Genomic DNA, 23,555 nt, shown 5'->3' with positions numbered 1-23,555 from the left:
TCTAGGTATTGAAATTTCTCAATAAAAGAGAGCTTGTCAAAGACAATTCTTCAGTTCCTTAACAGTAAAATATTGGTTTATTCCTTGCCTCAATCAATATAAATGTAGAAATTTGCTAAAATAAATTCTAGTCTACATTTACAAGAAAGGAATCAGGATGAAGACACTGTTTTAGGTTTAATGTAAATATTGATATTTTTGCTAACACAAATTAGACTGATTGGAACACATAACTCAAACCAATGACATGAAGGAATATTTTAAGGTCGTTCACTTCAAACCACTTGTCACTCACCGCAGAATGATCTGCCTAGGAATTTGGACTGCCAGCTTATGATCTAAAGTAAGCCAAATATACAAATGACTTTCATTACTAATTAGTTATCATGTGTAGTAAATTCACATCCATTACAAATCGATTACGAATATTCAAACGGACCAAACATTATTAAAATCAATTGTCTAAAATCTATGAAGTATACAACATTGAATATAGGCTCACAATCACAGAGTAAGATAGGGACATATATTACGACAAAATTTAATTTGATGCAAGTTTACTCTTCTTCAGTCTGTTTAGTTTTGCCATTTGTTTTCAACATTAGTAAATACCTGCTTCTTATCTTTCTCTTGCATCACCCTAATTTTTACTTAAATAAGAAATGTGCGGTTTTTGAAAATGTCTCAACTTTCTCATAGGATAATGGAATTCATAGGACATTCAATGAGACGCTTCCTTACCATTCCGACATTGGTCGCCATTTAAAACAATGTTTATGCATCCCCTTAAAAAGAAATAAACAGTAAATCGACGGCAGGCTTTTCGGTTATTGTCAGAACTTGATATTAAAATAAGAACAGGTCCTTATATTATGTTACAAGTGGTCATAATCCCGGTAATCAAGATAAGTTCTGTTTCCAAACATTTGTAAAATGCCACAAAATTATTTTCAATATTTCAAAGTATATAAAAGGGAAAAGTAGACCATGTAAAAAAATTATAACAAATATTCTAAGTTTAAACATTTAACAGTGATACTGGCATGCGAGCAGTTCCCGTACAGAAGCAGAACCCGTAGTTTTCATTTTAACGCATGATTTTTACTTGCATTCTTTAAAAATTGATATCAAATCAAGCATATTTATGAACGAGACAAAATCTAAGTGTCAGATTGGCAATACGTATAATTTTTTTTTTAAATCACTTTCAGCTGTGCGTTGTCAAACCGTGACCTTGTAAACATTGGGGGATTCCGTCCTTGCGCGCATGCGCAAAATAATTACAAATGAGACCCGTTAAAAGGATTTCCACTAATACCACCTGTGTACAGATAAGTGGGCAATGTGATGAAAACCGGTTTAATAATCAGAATTTTAATCTACATTACGATATCAAATAATTTTATGACTTTAATAAGTAAAATATCATGCATACAAGCACGCCATTGCATGTGAAGGCGTTGGGCAATGGTACTAGGTAATAGATACTATAAAGTTTAGTTTACGCTCTATATCCTGAATGACACATATTAACCTCTGGGAAAATGCTCTATTTAACAATTTTAAATAAAAAATAGGTCTTATATAATAATATTGTATACATTGTAATTATAGTGTGTTATATCTTATGTATGGAAACTACTTATCCTCACATCAAATAATGGATAAGTTTGGTACCTCTTATAACTAAGGGTTATGCTTTGTTAAGAACATAATGGAATTTCCATAATGTGTGTGATGAGCCACATATTAATGTAAAACAATCATTTTTGGTGAGTTAGAGTAATGAAAAATAATGTTTAAGTAACTACGATTTTTTTTGTACTGGAACTGCTCGCATGCTAGTATAGCATTTGTGTCTTTTAATATGCAAACTCATATGTAAATAAAAGTAAAAAAAAAAACAAAAAAAAACCCCCTGAAAACTGAAGTGAAGCTCCTAACTTGGCTTAAGGAGATGGCATAATTTTCTGGTAAAATAAATCAAAGCAATGTACAGCTCTTGGAAAAATTTGTAAAAGTTGTAAAATAATCTTGGTGGAGTAATCAAAAACTATATAATATTTCTTGGTGGAATTACCGTATAAGTGTTTTTTTTCTGCGGGCTCCAAATTCTGCGGTTTTTCCAAATTTTGGCATGTTTTTATTTCTGCGGACTTTATTTTTGCGGCACATTCTTTGGACAATACGTGATTTAAACTCTACGGCTCATCTTATCAAAATCTACGTCACATTTCTGTACCTATTTTGTTTGCATGTACACATTCGCATTAAAATTTTGTTGATCGTGGTCACCGCAAAACTATATAGTAATTACAAACAATTATATTGTTTGCTTGCAAACAAATATAATGCGTAACAATAGACGGTATGCATCTTTTGATTAGCGTGCAATGACGTGTGAAAATATACCCGGGAAGTATCTTTAATTTTACAAACTTGATAGAAAGTTATCGTAAATCAGACAACAATTAATGTATACGAAGATTATTTAGCATTCTAACACTATCGGAATTTTTTCTATATAAACAAAGAAGTGTGCATTATTCTACAACAATGCACTCGCCGTTCTTATTATCTCCCTGTGTATTTTCACATTGACGGTGCCATTTTGTTTGAACAATCTGATAAATAAAACAATTTTTTGTCGAATTTTGTTGTGAAAACTATCTAGAATGAAAGAAAATGGTCTAACTAAGAAAATGAATCCGAACACCAATATCTTTAATTCAGTCGTTAACGCTGTACAGAAGTTTAAAGTGTTGTTTACGTGACGTCACAATGTAGCGCCAAACAGCACGTGCAAAACAATCCAATCAAGTACGCTATTTTCATGTCGCAAACGAGTCAAGTTTTACATATATTTTGCTTTTAATAATTTGTATTTCGCTTGGAAAATTATAGACTGAAATAAAATAAACGAGCAAAGTTTTATCAACGTTTTCAAAATTAGTTATTCTCAAAATGTTTCTACACACGGTAGATTTAACGGCAGTTTTTTTCAACCCACTGGAACGGCCTTTAAAGAACGTTTCTATTGGAAACTCTGAGGCGAAAACAAATTTAACCACCAAACATAAAGTCCAGATTTATAATAATAATTATATTTTTCATGACGTGTTAGAATGGAAATAGATATTAATTCTTCGTGCATTATTGTTTTCACCGAAGAAAAAAACACATATACGGTAATCAGTATAATAATTAATTGTATACAATTTTCGGTTGAATTACAGAGTTGTACTAGTATACATGTACACATCTAAGCAGAATATATTTAAATCTAAATGTGCATATATCAATCTGTATCTAATCAATCTGTTTCAATCATTTCTAATAATTCTGGGTAATAATGATCAGAGTTGTACATTAGCGGGCGCAATTAATTAAAAGTTCAATATATACTTTAGTGAATGATGTTTGTAGACTACTAAAGGGTCATGTTTTATGGCAAATATCCTAACTCTATGACGTGTGCTTTCAAAACAGAAGTCTTTTAAGACATTTATATTAAAAAGGGACCTTTTACAATGGGAAATGACTTAAATAGTTTGTACTGATGTCCACTTGACAAAGTTGCAAACATATATCTAAGCTCTTAGCATAGACGATACCCCAGTTAGCAATAATGCCTCATATTACTTTTGTATAGGACTTACAGGTATCTTTAAGATAACAATATGTAAATGTGTTCGATTTTTTTGTTTTGCATTTTTGTTTCTAATAACATATTAACAGAGTAAAACATTCAATTTTTATTTTTACTATGATAACATATATTCATATTCAATCAATAATGTACAGAAAAATTACATTTATTCTTTTTAAATTTTAAACCATGAAGAATGCATGTGACTGTTTGTTTAAGTAAAAGTGACAATATGCTCAGTTCTTTTTTTGCTGTCAAGTTTAGGTGAATTTGTAATATTTATCACCAACACAGTGTAAGTCATATGGAACCGAAACAGGGAAAATGATTTCTGCTTAATCCCGGGTGAATAAAACTTGAAAGCAACACAAGGGGTCAAAGCCATCGAACCTGATGGAGCTATGAGATGCATATATTACAGCTTTTCGAACCCATTAAGTCGCCTCTCACGATCACACGTGAAAAACGGTGACAGCAATTATTATGTCTCAACCATTAAAGGCATTCCGTAAGCCACAATGGCTAATTAATGATGGAGAAATATTAAGGATAAAATATAAACACTATATAGAATATAAAAATATACAAGAACTGACCCACTCGTTTTGAAAATGGAACACTACTGATACATTACGAACAATATTTATAAAAGTAATCCACAGGTGACATGGATTTTATTATAATTATTCTTTAGAATTGAAAACACAATTATGGCAAAAAATTAAAGTAACTGTTATTGACTTCATCTTTTGAACTCACCACCTACACTTGGATAGGTTTATATCACTTTAAATTGATATTATAGGCTCATACCATTCTTTATGCTTGAATGTACCCATATTTGAAATAATCTTCCAAAAACAATTCTCTATTTAAAAGAGTTTACATGAATACTGATTTAGAACACGGACATAACGTCACATATTACACTTTGTCCTGAGTAATATTAATCTAGCTAAGTGAACGACAAAAATCGCAGTCTCTGGTTAGTATACAATGTAAAACGGAACAAAAATAACAATTAGAGCAATGTAACACCGCACTTTGGGGTCAAACGCACTTTAGGGTCCGACTCCAAAGTGCGGTAACTTCACAGCGCACTTTGGGGTCAAAATCGAGAAAATGACCCCAAAGTACGTTGATATGCTACATATTAACGCACTTTGGGTTCCAGATTTCTGAAGGTGTCATCTGAGTACTGACATTTTTTTTTTCGATTTGCGACATTTAAATATTTGAAGTGGAGTTCAAGATGACGGTCGATACCCATATACATCACTGAGCAATTTTACGTCATTTAAAATCTGATGTAGCAGTAATTTAAAAAGATGTGTTTATTTTCTAAGTGGTAAATGTTTTATTAATTTAACCACTTGAAATATCAAAAAATAAAATTTAACAAATATTATATATATGGTGTTCGGTTTATTAGGCCATATAAAGCAAGCATCATAAAATGTCGCACTCGTCGGGTTTTTTGTCAACATTTACAAAATGTCGCGGTAAATGTACACACATTCTTTTTTTAAAACAGTTGTTGGAAGCAGCAAGGAACATTTTAACTCCAGTGACCAGTAGCGTGCATGGTTTGGCTCTACATTTTATGCTTCGACTATAAAACGTCGAGGAACAGAAAGAAATTCTCGACATTTTTTTTGCAAGCATTGTTGAAAATTTACAAAAAGTTGAAGGAAAATCTTAGACCGAGACGTTTTGTTCCTCAACAACGGTCTAATAAAAAAAGTAATGGCGAATTATAGCAATTTTCAGCCACTACATTTTAAAAGAGACATTTCCCAGCATAAAATGTCGAGACTAAATTCTCAAACTAGATTCTTTAAAAGTTTGTGAAACAATTTGTATCTTCTACATTATATTGACCGTGATCACTATCACTTAGTGAATGACAATAAATTTTGGTTTGAATTTCCTTATCCTAATATTCTTTACGTTTGTCAGGTTCCAATCATGTTATTTTATTAAAGTAACGTTTGTGTAAGTAAATCTATACTTTTCTTATATGTGTTTTTATATGTCCGCAACGACTTATTTTTAATTTGTAGCCATTTTGGACGCCGTCCTGGGAATAAAAAAAAATTAACTGCCAGGAGTAAAATGTATTGTTTTAAGACCCACAAAAACCGCTGCCATTTGAATGACACGAGATGACTTTCGTAATTTTCGAAAATTACTATATAGGTGTTTGAAAATAATTCCTGCCATAATCGGACGTGCATGTCATCTTTAGAAATATACACTTATGATCTTATTGAGTATCATATTTTTCAATATGGCATATCTCTTGGATTACATCTTAAAAATGTTTCATTTTCCCAAGTTGTGGCAGATTCACAAAACCTGAATTTTAATTCAGTCTACAGCATTCAACATTGAAAGAACTAAAATTAATTAATAAAGAAACGTTACCTTCCTTTCATAATATAACAAGAAATAGGGTAAATCCAGATTTTAATGGGTCCTAAACATATCCTATCGTATACATGGTATAAGAAACTGGTTTTTAAATCAGATAGAAATACACAGCGCTAGTTCATCGGTAAGGCTTAAACAATATGCTTTATATATTATTTGTTACACGCAATACACATCAAAAATATTCATACTTTAAGGCCACAATCCTATGAGAGAAATTATTGAAATAAAACAAAATTATAATAAATTCGAAGCCTTTGATATAACATTTGAGTGATCTATCGTCCGCTATTGTGAACCGACTTATTACATTTTGCCGCCTAATTCCTTCCTAATGTTGAGTTTACAATTAACATTGTATCATAGTTTAAGGACCTTTCTGTTGAAAATGTGTCAGAGTTAAATCGTATACATATACATGCACAGTGCGTTAACTGAATTGCGGGTATTAGTTACCCGCACTCCTGAGCACGCCCATTGATTGGTTCATTTTTGCTGGGGTTAACTTATTAAGGCGGCAGAGAAAGGAAACGCGACAGAAATATGATATACAGATGCTCGTTCATTGTTTTTTTTTTCCTGGGGTTTCATATTGTGACAACAAAGAACGCGTTTTATGTTTAACTATGATACAAAAGAGAAAGAACACCAAAACACTCTGCAATCTGATTAATACTCGGGGGCTACGCCCCCTCGTACAAATCAGAAAGCCTCGTGTTTCGGTGCTCTTTCTATTACTTAACTACAAGATATCATTATAAAATATCACTAAAATTCGTTCTTATTGATTTAATTTTTATGACCCAAAAGTGCAGTCGTTTTCATGATGTTAAAAAATGCATATTTACCTGTGTAACGCACTTTGGGGACAAACTATGGCACCAAAGTGCGTAACGCACTTTGAGGGTGTTCCCCATAGTGCGTTTGACCCTAAAGTGCGATGTTACAGAGCAACAGCAATAAACAAACATAATATTATTTGAATATTTCTTCAGTGTTGACACGCCAGTTTTATGCTTTAAATAAGTTCCATTTTTGTCACGAAGAAACTCACTCAAATATGGTGAATAAATCCAAATGCAAAGTTTGCGTCACTTTTTAGACATATTTGACCACTTTTTCAGTTCTTAATAAGTTTTTTCGTTAAGACCGAATGATGTTTTACGATTTGTTCTTATTCTTGATTTTGTAAGGAAAAAAAGGTAAAACAGCATTACCATAGACAAAATTAAAACAACAAAAGCTAAAGCAATGAACAGTACAAAATAAGAGGATTTCTTGTCTGTTTTCAACACAGGGGTGAAAAATGTAGTGTTTGGTAGGATTGTCACTGATGCAATACTAGAAGGAACAGTTGTATGATTTGTTCCCGTACCTGTTGCGTTAGTAGTTTTCGAGATGGACGAATTGTTTTGATCTGAAATGAAATAACGTTTCCTTCAAATTTCTTTTCACATCAAGTAATTGTGTCCTCATAGCAAGATTTCCTTATATTAATCGATTAAGAACGAATTTATTATGTGATTATTCGATCACATTAAATTATATAAAGACAGCAAAACATTTTGTTTGGAAAGATAAAAGTTTTAAGCTTTCAACTTGTTTGAACTTTGAAATTATAGTAGCCATTGCCTAATTGACAGGTTCCGACCACATCCGACCTTTCTTAATCAATATGGATTCTGATTCTACCAGGGACATTGAATTATTTCACTCGAGGAGGGTTTAGGATAAGTAAATAGAAGTCAATGGTTTTACCTGTATATATGTAAACAATACAGTTATGAGTCATACGGAAACCTCTACCAGCAAATCAAGATTTTCAACTGTCATGCACTGTGTCAATGTGACTTAATTCTAACAAATTCTGATGTATTTGAATTTGAAACGGTATAGAACACAGTATCAGAAATATGTTTTCTACTAATAAAATTGTTCAATAGCTGTATTTCATAAACCGAATTATTTCATTATTTGTGCGGCGTGAACCAAGCGATAATAACCAATCTACGTGCAACACAATGAACATTTGATATTTTTAATAAAATCAGTGCAAAAAAACTTTTCTCAGAAAACTTTTCCGTTCTGATGAGAAATATCTAAAGATATATTTTTTAACTTTATGACTCGAAAATACTTAAAATGTACTTTCAGAATGATCTTGGATTCCAACATGGCGGACTATTTTGGATGTTAAATATATTTTACGTAAAAGTAAGTAGACGTTTTATAATGCTTTGTCGGACCGCATATGACACAGACCTAATATGGTACACGTGTGACATATTCGGTTCGAATTTGTCACACGTGTGACATATTCGGTCAAATATGGCATACTCTTAAGCCGAATATGGATAATAAAATGTGCCATGTTCGGTGGGAATCTGTTTTTTAAATGCTCACCAAACATATTTGTCACTGACCAAAAATGCGCAAAAAAAATGAAAATACAAACGAATATGTCACATGTGTTGTTTGTTTTTTCCTTAAATGCACATTACCGTTTATTAAAAAATAATCTTATGACAGAATCATTAACATAACCGCCATTTTCATCACTTCCATCATCATCAGCAGCAGCAGCGGCAGCCGCGAATGCAGCAGCACCAGCATTATCATCATTTCAAGCCGAAGTAGGTAGCATTTACAGCAAAAAACTACATGCCATAGTTAACAGTAGCACTAGATCATATGTCGCTAAGTCGTGCATCCAAAACAATCGGCAAATCAAAATGCACTACAAAAATGTTTTTTTATCACGTTAAACATATTCTGACTGTCTGAAGATCTCGTAAGAACAAAATACTTTGTTGTGCATGTACAATGCTTAGAATCTCACGTTCGCTACTTGCTCGTTGTTTTCAGTACTGCACGAACGGTGAAAAAATGAAGACTTGAAAAGTGCGCACTGGGACTTGGAAGGACGGGTTAAGTCGAGGTAAGGGCATGGATGTAAAAAAATTTCAACGTTCTAGCCCGTCCTGATTAAGGTATTAGATGCTTAATCATTTTTATGCAGAATCTCCTTTCTGAAGAGTATTCATATTCAGTGAGGACACAGAGTTTCGATAGGGCGTGGGTTCAAATCCCAGAAGTACCAGGTCGGCGTTCAAACTCACTTCACTCCAGTTGTTCCAATGTTCGTATTTTTTGTCTTTTACTACATTTGTTCACCTCATCCTCACACATTTTTCACTGATTATTTTTAAAGTGTAGATCTTTTATCAAGAAATGTTTAATTGAGTTTTTAAAAGTATGTAATTAACAAATATTTCACCGATTTTTTTGGATATAATAAACAAATATTTCACCAAGTAAGCGAAACACATATTTCGTGAGTATCGTACTGCAATATCCCCGTAAACAAGGATATGTTTTTGTCTTGTAGTAAAATATGTTTTTTTTTATATTTTTTGTTGCTTGAACAAATAATTCCAGTGCCCTTTATAAATCTACAAGCTATTATTTTAAACATATTAATTTATTTAAGCTCGATTGCAAAATAAGTTCTTTGAATTTATATTAATCACTTTAGAGTCTAATTCCTGGAACAAACCAGTTCTGGTATCAAATCAGGAAACATAGTCATGACTCAAGTTGGCCTTAACCCACACTCCTGGGGTTGAGAGACAAACATCTTAGCCATTAGGTCACCACTACCCCTTATCATTGTATCATCAATACTCAGGAAATAGAGCTAGAGCTTAAATGGCAAATTTGCTGCAACCATGTAAAAGCAATCGTTAAAATGCATGTTGAAATACGTATGTCAAACAGTTTGTTCGAAACAACTTCAACGCGTTCAATCATTTCGAAAAACACCATGATGGAGTGATGGTTTTAGGAAAAAGAAGTTATAAATGTGCAGTGAACAGAACGCCATTTATACTATCTCCTCTTATGCTCACCACTGTAAAATTACACGTGAAGAAATTATTTATTACATTGTTCAAAAACCTTTTTTTTCCAAGATTAAAAAATGAAGATTTTGCTTATATCCAAGTCACAACGTCATATGTAAAGAGCATATCAAAATCAGGGTTTGTGCGCGTAAGATAAACTAACAAAAAGCTTTTAATGTATTTTGTAAACTTTAACGAAAAACATCATTTTGAATAAATTTTAATGACGACTTTGTGCATATTAACACGCAGGCGGTCAGTGAATGGCTAGGTCCGAAAATATATGCTAATTATATTGGATATTTATAAAATAAAAATTAACGAGAGTTTGTAAAATAGAGAAAAACAGAATCCCTAAAGAAAGTCCAACACAACATAATTGAAAATGTTGCAGGCTCGGTTTGATTGAGCCTGTTCATGGACGGTACACACAGAAATATAAAATGATGACATTTAATATTTCAAAGAGTTAAAAATTATCTTCAACATGGCGATTATTCTTATAAATACCATTAGACACACATGCCCCCTCTACCCATCTTTTATTCAAAATTCCATGAGTCAAGGGCTAGCATGGACAAGTAAAAAATTTAAATCCCCTATCCTCGATATTTTATCTTCAAGTCAATAAATAAGAATGTCGAAAATATTTTGCAAATATTTCGACAAAGCCAGTCGCTGTTTATGGACACAATAATCATCTTACTGGTAAAATGATAAACAAGGCGGTGTGCATGATGATATATCATTGATGATAATTATGTTGTTGTTAATAATAACGATGTTGTTGTCGTTGTTGTTGTTGATGATGATGATGTTGATGTATTATTAAAATTGATGAAGGTAGGTAAGAACGACGATGATATTTTTAGTTTAATGTGTAAAATGTGTGACATATACGGTCAGGCATTTAGAAACGTAAATGGCACATACAGACAGCTGTGATAAATTCGGTTGAATATGTCCCACACGTGTGACATATACGTTCCGTGACATATACGGTCCGACAAGGCTTGATTGTTTTGACTAGTGATAGCTGATACAAATTACCAGAATAAACTCAGGGAGTCATACATTCAAACTGTAGCAAGGTCACAAGGTAGACTGAAACCAATATGAAACACATTAAGAATAACCTTCTCAATGTAAATCAATAACAAACATGTATACATCAAATAGACTTTCAAACAGCTACAATGTTTAAAGTTTTATCACCACTTCCTCATCCAATAAAGGGAGATATATAGCGTTTATTTGAAATATATGTCCCCATAGGCAGCACCCTTCATTTCGATCGTAGTCGTAGTTGAAATCCGCATAAACCGTCTCTTTAAGTGGTGTTTTTACATATTTATGGGGGCAACAATTAAACTTAAAGACAATTAAAAGTTGATTATGTAATAACCTTGGAACATCTATCTGTCTTTCCGTCTTTTGAAACTAAATAGGGGACTGACTTACAGTAAACAGAACAAACAACTTCCGTAAACAAGGGTCTTGATCCTGTGTTAAACAAATATGGGCCATGATCATGCGTTAATCAAATTTAAACAAGGAACGAAATGGTTCATTAGTTTACATGATTGCCATTTTCATCCGATTTTCGTCCACTTGAATTCAAACAATATTTCTTGAAAGTGAATGAATGTTTGTGTCCATTCAACGATTCTGTTCTTTGTTGATGGATTTTGAAATAAATAAGCATTAATAAATTTGCGGCATAATACACTTTCGTAATAATACAGTTTCGACCACCAGGGCAAAAATCAATGTCACGAATGTTTTTTTTCTCTATAGGTTCATTGCTTTATTTTCTTTCAACATTTTGTTTTTAATTTCGGGACTTGATTTCAAATATTTTCTTTTGCTTAGATCTGTGAAATTTTATGAGGTCGTGTCATGCACAATAGGTTAGTCAGACCCATAGGTCAACGCGATTCTTTGATATTAGAAAATCATGATAAGCATTTGATAGTAATGTCCAGAAAATAACTGTGTCTTTAATTTACATTTTTGCAAACGTTAAGGCACATGTCTTAGGTATCTTAAAGCAAGGTATGGTGGGGAGAACATTTAGTTTGTAAAAAACTTCATTTAAGATTTATACACACCGTATTTAGTGCAATGCGTTAAAATTACAGGTAGTTTAAATAAAATTAAACTTGTTTTCCTGGCAAAAATAAAAGACAAGCCACAGTAAATATCAAGCAATAAGGTTAAAGGCCAATTATTTTAGGTTTATTTCTTCGAAAATGCCTGAAACCATGTAAGATGAAGAACAATTCACGACGTTTGTTATATTAAAATATCGATAAGAAGGCCAGTATTTGTACAAAAATGACTAAATAGAAAGAAGTACATACAATTCTAGGGCACCTCATGGAAATTTGGGAAAAGGCCAAAATGGATTGTAGGAAGAATATGCTCATAGATAAGTATTTCTCTTTTAAATAACATATATTTTGTAAGAAAAATCATGTTGAAACACGATAATAAATAAATAGATAATAAATGAATAAATAAATAAATAAATGAATAAATTGATAAATAAATTGATAAACAAATAAATAAATTAATTAATATTAAATAATAAATAAATAAATAAAAAACTAGAAATGTGTCGTGACGCTACGGTTGCCCCCGCATGCAGCCAAAATTTCAGATGTTACAATATTTAGTTCCAAATTTGTTTAAACACACTATTTTTGCATTTTAAGTTCAAAGCCCTTAAACTATTCAATGTTAACACAAATCATTTTTATACAAAATTCAAGGTAGTGAAAATATTCAGTGTTAACATTTTGTTAATTGCATATTTCATACTTGTAGCCAAAATAATGACTTCATACATTTCTACTAAAGTATGAGTTCTGAAACTAACTAGAACTATCGCTGAACCCCACCAATGTCCTTGACAGAAGACAACTTGGAAAGGTGGTTAAGGGCACACATACATATAAATAAATTATCTCTGGTGAAAAAAAAGACTAATTGTACAGGTAATAGTTTAAATATTTATTATCAAATCATATTTGAAACAGTTAAAATAACCTTTCATTTTCCCAATGTACTAAACATTTTTGACCTTCAAGTGTGGCATTGACCTTAAGCTGGCGCAAGGGTAAGATGGGTTCTGCACATTGCCCAGATGGGGTGAACAAATGAGTAAAGTTTGAAGAAAATCCTTCCATTAGAATAGAATTTATACAGCGGACACGACATATTGTCTAGTATTGATTGTATGTAAATTTAAAGACTTAAAAAGGGGCATAACTTTGTCAAAATGCAATACAGAGTTATGAAACTTGACCTGCATATTTTATTTGTGACACCTCATAAATCTTTTAAGTTTCAAGCAAATAACTTTTCTAGTTTCAGAAATATTCAAGTACATGTGAAAATTTAAGAACATTTTTTAAGTCAATTTTTGACCTTCAAGTGTGGCCTTGGCCTTTAGCCGGCACAAAGGTGACATTGACTCTGCACATAGCCTTGTTGAGGTGAACATTTGAGTAAAGTTTGAAGAAAATTCTTCCATTAGTATAGGGTTTATAGAGTGATCACAACATATTGTCTAATATTTGATGTATGTAAATTTGAAGACTTAAAAAGGGGCATAACTTTGTTAAAATGTAATACAGAGTTATGAAACTTGACCAGCATATCTTAATTGTGACACTTCATATATATTTTAAGTTTCAAGCAGATACTTTTTCTAGTTTCAGAAATATTCAAATTACATGTTAAAATTTAAGATTATTTTATAAGTCAATTTTTGTCCTTCAAGTGTAACCTTGACCTTAAGCCGGTAAAAAGGTGACATGGGTTCTGCACATTACCTTGTTGAGGTGAACATTTGAGCCAAGATTCAAGAAAATCTTTCAATTAGTGTAGGACTTACAGAGCGGACAAAACATATTGTGTAATATTTGATTGTTTGATATTTGACTTTCAATTGGGACCTTGACCTTGTGCTGACACATAGGCAACATGGGTTCTGCACATCCCCTTGTTAAGGTGAACACTTGAGCCAAGTATAAAGAAAATCCTTCAATTAGTGTAGGACTTAAAGAGCGGACACGACATACTGTCTAATATTTGATGGTTTGATATTTGACCTTCCATTGTGACCTTGACCTTGAGCTGACACATGGACAACATGGGTTCTGCACATCCTCTTGTTGAGGTGAACATTTGAGCCAAGTTTGAAGAAAATCTTTCAATTAGTGTAAAATTTACAGAGCGGACACGACATACTGTGTAATTTTTTATTGTGTTTGATATTTGACCTTCAATGGTGACCTTGACCTTGAGCTGACACATAAGCAACATGAGTTCTGCACATCCCCTTGTTGAGGTGAACATTTGAGCCAAGTTTGAAGAAAATCCTTCGATTGGTATAGGATCTATAGAGCAGACACGAAAATGGAGACGGACGGACAGACCGACGAGACAAAGCGAATCCATTATAGCCCCCCCCCCCCCATTTTGTGGTGGGGGTATAAAAATTCAAATTTTTTTCCAACATTCAAGAGAGATAACTTTGTCCAAAATCATTGAACCACGACCAAATTCGAACTTGAACTGCTTTTTCCTAAGATGTATGTATATGTCAAATTTGAGTTGAATGTGTACAAGCATTGGGGAGATAATGGACGGAAACTAAAAATTTCTGAATACCTCTGTCAGCTATCATAAAACAAAGACCAAATTAGAATTTGACCAGTGTATTCTTATGACATATCCATATGCTACAAAATTTGAGTTGAATATGTACAGTTTTTGGGGAGATAATGAACGGAAACTGAAAATTTCCTTTTTTTTTAAAAAAACTAAAGGAGCATAACTCTGCCAAAATCATCGAACCATAAATAAATTCAAACATGACCTGAACATTCCGTTGATGTATCCATATATCAAATTTGAGTTGAATGTGTAATACCGTTGGGGAGATAATGTGCGGAAGCTGAAAATTTCATATTATTTTCAAGGTGAAAGGGGCATACTCTGCCGAAAATCATCAAGTCATGATAAAAGTCAAATTTGACATGCACATTCCTTTGACGAATCCAAAAATAATCAAACCATGACCAAATTCGAACTTGATCTGCACATTTCTGTGACGTATCAATTTGTCAAATTTGAGTTGAATGTGTAATACCGTTGGGGAGATAATGAACGGAAACTGAAAATTTCATCAAGGGACATAACTCTGTGAAAAATCATCGGACCATGACCAAATTCGAACTTGTCCTGTATTTTCTCATAATTTATCCATATGTCAAATATGAGTTAAATGTGTGCAACGGTTACTAAGACAATGAACGGAAACTGATGATGACGGAATGACGGAAGGACGGAACAGGGTAACACTATATGCACCAACCATTATATGGTGAGAGCATAATAAATGAAATTTTTTTTTGAATTTATGTCGTGTTAAAACAATCGGTCTAATCCGAAATAAAATAAATCATCTTATTGAAACAGAATACTCAATATATTGCTTAACAAATTATCTGTTTAATAAATAGGCAGTAATGCCAAAAAATATTCTCCCTTTAACATATACATACACATTGATTAAGAACTTTGTCGCACTAAATTGCTAGGTAAACATTAGATATTATAGTTTTTTTTAGCACAAAACAGTTCTGTGAAAATTAAGTTACACAATAGCTGCAACATTATATTAATTAGCCACGACATCTCTGTTAACTGTAAGTCCGTCCGTCAGAAAACCTGTCGTAATCTACTGGTGCAATTTTATACATATTTTAGGAATGATCAGTACCAAATGTAGTTGTCCACATTATCAAAAATGTCCGGACTACTTCTCACATACCACTAAGGCAATTTGAATATAAAATGTTATAACATCAATGTGTACCTCAAGTACTTACATATTTAAGTGTGTTTTTTTTCAGACGGGTATCATAATTTTTGGCTGAGTTATTACCCTTTAAAAGGGCGTTTTGTCCTGTTAAATTTTTTGTGTCGCAGGGATATAAGGAACAAAGTCCAATCACCCCTAAAGACTACATGAGGCGACACATGTTATCACTGGTAGGTTTCGTTTCTACAAAGATCCTTGATTGTATAGTCTCAAAATGGCAAAGCCTTTGAAAAATTGTTTAACAAAACTCGACTTTATCATTATATTCATCATATATTATTATTATTGCATCCTTTCTTTTGATACTTATTCTTGTATTCGTGAAAAACCTTTCCTATTAATATGAATAATTGTCACCGATAATTTTTGAAACAAGTCATTTATGTAAATATAGACAATAGTGCATCCGGGATAGGAATAGGTAATTTACCAATTATCTTGCACAACACATTACTGTTGGGATTCAAACTAAAGTAAAATTACAAAGATCTACAATTATAATTTTGTGCTGTCATATGGTTAATAACGTGAAAAATGTGAATTTGTTAACATGTATCTGAGAAATCAAGAAGTTTCAGTGTCTTTTATACGATTTTAACATTTTGATTTTCATCATACTACATGACTTTGTTGGTTCTCTCATATTTAAGTGGTTGTTGTGTTCAATCCTTTACATTTATGGTGAACAAAATTGATATGTTGCAACTAAAAAAAAGTTGTGAGTGATAAAGGAATGACTTTTGAAATAAAAATTTAGCCAAGTAAAAGTCTTTTTATACCGTTAAAGAAACATAATTAGTAAGCAAATAAAATTTAAATGTAAGAAAGAAAAGCTGGATAATTTCGCCGAATTTAAGACAATCAGCCATTTTAAACATATATGCATGCATAGAAAGATCTTGTCTTGTCAAGTAAAACATAACAATTTGTTTTCGCATTTCTTACTTATTATTAATATATTTTACTACTTTGAAAAACAATGCAAACATGTTTCTGTTTTAATTTATTGTTAGGAGTCTTATGTCTCAAATAAATGTTTTTCAACAAATAAATATTTTGACAATCAAACTGGAAAACTGCATTTGAAATAGTTTTGAAACCATAATTGTTAGGAATATTCTATTCTAATTCTTAGATAAGTAATCCTCATAACATATAAATGCTGTTAGTATTATTTTATTCCATTTAGCATATTTGAGTACGATCTCAGATAACATCCTGATATATTATATATATATAAAAAACAACACAACTTTTGAGCTGATCATTTATCTCAATGGAATAAGAAAATAAGGTGTTTATTTTGTAAATATTGTAATTCATCAAAATAAAAAACTATGTAAGCAAACCTGGAAACTTAAGAGCTTGTGTATCTGTGTCCATTCCATTATAGCAGCCAACTATCGTGTTATCATCAGTGGAGTTGATAGGATCAATCTTGAAGATAAAAATTCCAGATGCACGATTTGGCGTAAAAGAGTACCGTGCTGGGTTTGTAGGTTCCTCTGTACAACTATTCGCTCCACATAACGCCACTATAACCGAACCCACATACCATCGTTGACTTCCCGTGTACGGGTTAATTACACATGTGAACTCCACATCGCTCGGTCCATAAGCAGCACTAATTGTTAGGCAATCTGAAATTATTTTGTTTTGTTGAAATGCGTATATGTAGATAGATAGGTATGAGTGACGGCTGGTGAAAGGGTGCATATATGTGTTTGTTTGCATTTTCATGTTTTAAGAAAAAAATCATAAGTTAATTCCCTTCCATGCCAAGGACAAAACGTAGAAGTTTAGTAGTTGCAAATGTATATGTTACCATTTAGAATTTTTTCTTGAAAAATGTATAATCTAGGTGCAAAGTAAACAAAGACATTTCTGTCTCGCGAGATATCAATTTTCAAACGCTGCTCGTAGGTCAGAGCAAAATACACGACATCGGAAAGCTTTCACAATATACTCTTTCTGCGTATAAACACTTGTAATTATGTGACTCGGATATTAAGAAAAGTACACAAAAGTTCATTTAGTATACGAGGATTGGTCAAAAAGTTATCGGCCCGATGTACTTCCGGTAGTCAGGGAACCCAACTAATGGTTTATTTTTCAATATAATCGCCCTCTACATCATAGCACTTTGCCCATCTTTGCTCTTACTTGTTTAACCCTTCAAAATAGAACTCTCTATTTTGGTCCTCAAAGAACTCATTGACCGCCTCCATGACACCTTCATTGCTTCCAAAACGTCTACCATGAAACTTGTTTTTCAGTTTCGCGAGCAGGTAGAAGTCAGAGGGGGGCAAGTCAGGAGAATATGGGGGATGGGGAAAATTTCAAAACCGCAGTCGGTTGCAACAGCCATTGCAACTTGGGATGTGTGAGCTGGCGCATAATCGTGCAGGAGCAGAACGCATCTTGTCAGTTCCACACTCCTTTTACGCGCGATTTCTTGATGCAGGGGTCTCAATTGGTCTGCATAGTACGTACCCTTAATAGTACGACATTGCTCAAGATAGTCAATCATGATTAGCTCCTGACTATCCTAAAAGATTGAAGCCATAATCTTCCCAGCTGATGGCACACTCTTGAATTTCTTCGTAGGGGGTGAGCCAGGGTGCTTCAACTGTATGCTCTTTTTTGATTCTGGATTGAAGTGATGGACCCATGTTTCATCCTGAGATACGATCCGGTATATAAAATCAGGATCATCGCGTAGCGGGACAAAAGATATCTTGAAAACGTCAAACCTGATTCGTTTCTGGTCGTCAATCAACTGTCTGGGGATCCATCTAGCGTAAACCTTTGACATGCCATACACATCAGTCAGAACTGAACTAAAGCTTATACCCACTTCCCTAGCAATGCTTCGCAGGTTGCCTTTTGTCTCTCATGACCATATTATGCACAGCTTCGACAGTTTCATCGTTGGTGGCCTCTTTTGGCCGCCAGGGCCGCTCCTCATCTTCAATGTCTTCTTGCTCCTCTTTAATTCAGCAGCTCATTTTTCCACAGTGCTATAGGAAGGGGACTCCTTTCCAAGTGAATCCATGAAGTATTCATGGATTTCCTTTTGGGACATCACTTTCTTACAGAGGTACTTAATGACGGCTCTGATTTCAACTTTCTCTATTTTGTCTAAATGACACACCCCTCTTCTGATCAAAGTGTGTTTTATGTTACTTAATCTTTGTTACTCGTCAGTTATCTTCAATAAGATATCGGTATCTAAATGTCAGTGTTGTGGCTAGAAGTATATCGGGCCAAGAACCTTTTTATTATACCTCGTACATGAAGTAGTACAATATGTTTCAAGAAATACATGTATAGGTATACGTTTTTCATGAAGCCGGGCATTATCGTAAACCAGTTTAAATTCAATAGAAACTGCTAACTTTTTCGTTTTGCATACACTGATATTCAAATATTTCAGTTAAAAACAGTGCCTTTATCAGCAATTATGAATTCAAACATTTCTTAACAATTAATTAATCGGTAACATATAATTCTAATTTTTCTTTTAAGAAATGTAAACATAAATAGCATCAGAGTGACGATAGGGAAAATGAAGTTAACATGTCATTTGCACAAGTCATCAATATACTTTGACAAGTTAACATGATGTTACGATACTTTGACGAGGTAACCTGTTTTCTGCATTTGTCATCATGATAATTTGACAAGTTGACATGCTGTTTGAAAAAGTAGGAATGATCCTTTGACAAACATGATATGAATTGCACACGCAAAAATGCTCAAACGACAAAATTATATCATCGTTGCACAAGATAGCAAAAACATTGATCGTATAAGACAGTCTCGGCGTTTCACAAAGAAGCTTCTTAAAGCAACTTAATGTTTAAACACATAATTACATTACCTGACAAGCGAACTGTACAACCAAATCCAAGGAAAAAAACAAGTCGAAACAAACTTGAACTTGAATTCATTTTATCTGAAAAAAAAAAGATGTCAAACATATTTAACAATCGTTCCTATGTTCAGGTAACGAATAACTTCAACTTATATTCTGTAAATGTACACAATACAGATTCAAGTATTTAAAATTTATTTAAAGCATCATTAACGTGTGAATAAGTTCTTTCTGTCAAGTATCATATACTACAGTTTTAAAATTTATTTAAAGCATCATTAACGTGTGAATAAGTTCTTTCTGTCAAGTATCATATACTACAACAAGACAGTATGATAGCCTTCCCCAAAAAATAAACATATGATTTCTCGAGATAGCTTTGAAAAGAAGGCATCATTTCAAGTACAAATGCAAGTGTACACACCTGGCGCCTCGCAGAGCGCAATTGTGACATGATTCAAATCAGCGATCATATCATTAGGTAAATAGGCGAATATATACATCGACTGTTCAAAGATCAGACTCAAAGTCAGATAATAAATATATATTAGTCGTAAAAGATCATTCATAAAAAGTTGCATATTACAGCCACATATCATGTTCTCTTTTTTCCCCTACAGGAAAATGCAAAGATACACCAGATGTATTGTCTTAGTTGTCTTTTTATTTGTAAAATCATTGAACAATACTCTTTGCGGTGTTTAAGTAGAACGTATTTTTTGTCATTATCATTCTATTTTGTCACAATAAAAATCTGAAGACAAAGTGATCCCTCGGAAGCATTAATCACAACAAAATTACAAGAGAATTGCAGACTCGGTTTGATTGAGTCTGTACATGAGGGATAATGAATAAGTGCAACATCCCTCACGCCCCCTAGCACCGGCTTGAGCGGTACTCAATTCTCAACACTTAACAGTGCTGGTATCAATGATCCAGAAGGACCTGAAAAATATAACAACACTGAAATGAAGTACGGGGCAACTTTTTACAGCTGCCACACAGCACTTGACACCTGCTGTTGTGAAGTATAAAAATCTGAAGACAAAGTGATCCCTGGGAAGCATTAATCACAACAAAATTACAAGAGAATTGCAGACTCGGTTTGATTGAGTCTGTACATGAGGGATAATGAATAAGTGCAACATCCCTCACGCCCCCTAGCACCGGCTTGAGCGGTACTCAATTCTCAACACAACAACACTGAAGTGAAGTACGGGGCAACTTTTTACAGCTGCCACACAGCACTTGACACCTGCTGTTGTGAAGTATAAAAATCTGAAGACAAAGTGATCCCTCGGAAGCATTAATCACAACAAAATTACAAGAGAATTGCAGACTCGGTTTGATTGAGTCTGTACATGAGGGATAATGAATAGGTGCAACATCCCTCACGCCCCCTAGCACCGGCTTGAACGGTACTCAATTCTCAACACTTTATAGTGCTGGTATCAATGATCCCGAAGGACCTGAAAAATATAACAACACTGAAGTGAAGTAAGGACAGCAAATAATATAAGCAGTTTCATTAAATAATGAAAAATGTTTTTATGTCTCTGATTCTTAATTCTTAATCTTAAAATTACTAAAATGTGTATGTTTTATTGTATTTATTCGTTTTGTTGTTTTTTCGTTTTATGTGCATATTTTATAAGACATAAACTATGCACGTCCTAGGTGTAGAAACATGTATTCTAAGCAACTCTTAACTTATATGACAAATCAGTTTTACCTGAAAATAATTTTATCCTTTGTGGTTAGCCTTTTATTTTGCACTGAATGGATATTTGAACTAAATATGTCTTCAAATAAACACATACTAAAAGAAAATTTGAAACAATAATTTAATTTAAAAGTAATGAAATTATTCTGTTTGTGACTTATTCATTTTACCCGATATTTTGCTATTTTACAAACATTTATCGATTTACACGTACTAACACTACATTAGTTGGGTTATACAACGATTTAAGTGTATTTACACAAATTCCCTGTATGTACAAAAAGTCACCATTCAGAACCAGATAACTACCAGAATGTAAGATGATTACATATGACGTAAAATGAAAAATCACTCAACGAATAAATACAATTAAACATACACATTTTAGTAATTTTAAGATTAAGAATTAAGAATTAGATACATAAAAACATTTTTTTATTATTTAGTGAAACTGCTTTCACATACAGCCAATAACTTTACAATTGAATTTTATCTTGAGCTATAATGTGCCTCATTTTATTGATGATTTTTACGAGTAAAATATATTTTAATATGACGTTAAATTTGACACCTGATGGGTATTGACAGTCGATTAGTATTTCTCGTAGACCTATTTGCTGGTATACCTAATTTTATGATGGCTAATTTGAACCATGTCATGATACCGCTCTGAGGGGCGCCAGGTGGAGACACGAGAATACGACAAATAAATGACTGTCGTATGTTCTGGTTTTTGTAATTTTGCTCCGCGGGGCGCCGGGATAAAACGTAAAAATACGACAAAGTTGTGACTATGGTGTGTAATTATATTTTCGCCATTCGCTTCTTTATTTTTAGATATTTTGTTTTACATAAAATCAAAAGCAAAAGTAAGTGTGTTTGATTGTTAACCAGTCGTTTAACATGTATAATAGAGGATTTCTAAAGAGTTTTAGAATTATACTTAATCTATGAAACGAGTTAAAAAATCATATTATCCCTTTACCTCATATTTACGCGAAACAACACACTTTCATAGCAGTTTGAACTTGTAACAGGTGGTTTTTTTTTTAATGAAAACGGCCATTTTTCACAATATTCTCATGCGGTAAAGGGTTAATTAAAAATTAAGAAATGCTTCAGAACTGATGAAACTTGGCACAAATGTTAACTGGACCATAGCCTCTATAACAGCATGCTGTTACCATGGCAACGGGGACGTCTCAAAATTGCCAAAGATCCCTATTATGCATTGTTTTTATCCATCAAAACTAATTTAAAAGTGTTGCAACTTCTTAATGGATTTTTAGCGATGGTTACACGTTACTTTATGATCGACCTGAGGCCATTTTTAGCTAGTCAAATGTCAAAAATTTTCTTGACGATGAAGGAAGCTGTCGCCCCCTTTTAAACCCCCGGAACAGAAGGGGGAAATCCCCCTTATGGCAACCACAAATGTACCTTTTTGATGAGGGGGGGGGGGGGCGGTGGCGGCGCCGAAAAAGATTTACGTTTTTATCAACATTTCTCAAAGGAAAACATGTGTTAGGCGCCCAAACAGGGCGTTTTGTTGTCTATTAGAGGCCTTTAAAGGGGGGGGGGGTCGGAAGTGCGTTGTTTCGAGTATATATGAGGTAAAGGGTTAAAGTGAAAAATAGAATCATGTTTTTTCACTGATGCGCTTATAGTGATCGTCTAACATTTAACGCGTCTTTACACTTTGTTTGTCTGACGCAAATGACGTCACGTTAAAAAGTATTTACAGTCCGGTTGTGCTATACCATTTTTACGGAGTTGGAAAAATAGACACGGGGTTGTGATAATAATAATTATTTTGCGCAATATAAGTTTGTTATACATATGCCAATCAGAGGAGCACATACTATAGGTTGGCTCTAAATATCAAAATTGATTAGCTTATATATTACATGTTTTACTTGATCACGCTATTAAACGTTTCCATCGTGAATGATCGTGTCACACAATATACCGGCTGTACATGCAAAACCCAAAGAACAAGCATAATGTACATAGACCAAATATCTATAAAATGTAAAAGAACATTTTGGTACATAACACAGATTGGGGCGATTGCA

The 23,555-nt window shown here is 33.2% G+C and overlaps 1 protein-coding gene across 1 annotated transcript; it reads right to left on the bottom strand.

Moving 5' to 3' along the window:
• Positions 1–3,710: 3,710 nt before the first annotated feature.
• Positions 3,711–21,705, bottom strand: LOC132727409 (uncharacterized). Its single transcript, XM_060712883.1, has 4 exons — positions 21,490–21,705; positions 19,764–19,838; positions 17,230–17,520; positions 3,711–7,499 (listed from the first exon to the last, which is right to left on the bottom strand). The coding sequence occupies exons 2-4, from the start codon at positions 19,831–19,833 to the stop codon at positions 7,210–7,212; spliced, it is 651 nt and encodes a 216-aa protein (XP_060568866.1). The 5' UTR covers positions 19,834–19,838; positions 21,490–21,705; the 3' UTR covers positions 3,711–7,209.
• Positions 21,706–23,555: the final 1,850 nt, after the last annotated feature.

This window comes from Ruditapes philippinarum, unplaced genomic scaffold (assembly GCF_026571515.1).
Source record: "Ruditapes philippinarum isolate M1 unplaced genomic scaffold, ASM2657151v2 ctg3293_1_1_1_1, whole genome shotgun sequence".
Classification (NCBI taxonomy): domain Eukaryota; kingdom Metazoa; phylum Mollusca; class Bivalvia; order Venerida; family Veneridae; genus Ruditapes; species Ruditapes philippinarum.
Note: the sequence above shows the minus strand (reverse complement) of the source record. Positions and strands in the feature narration are given on the sequence as shown.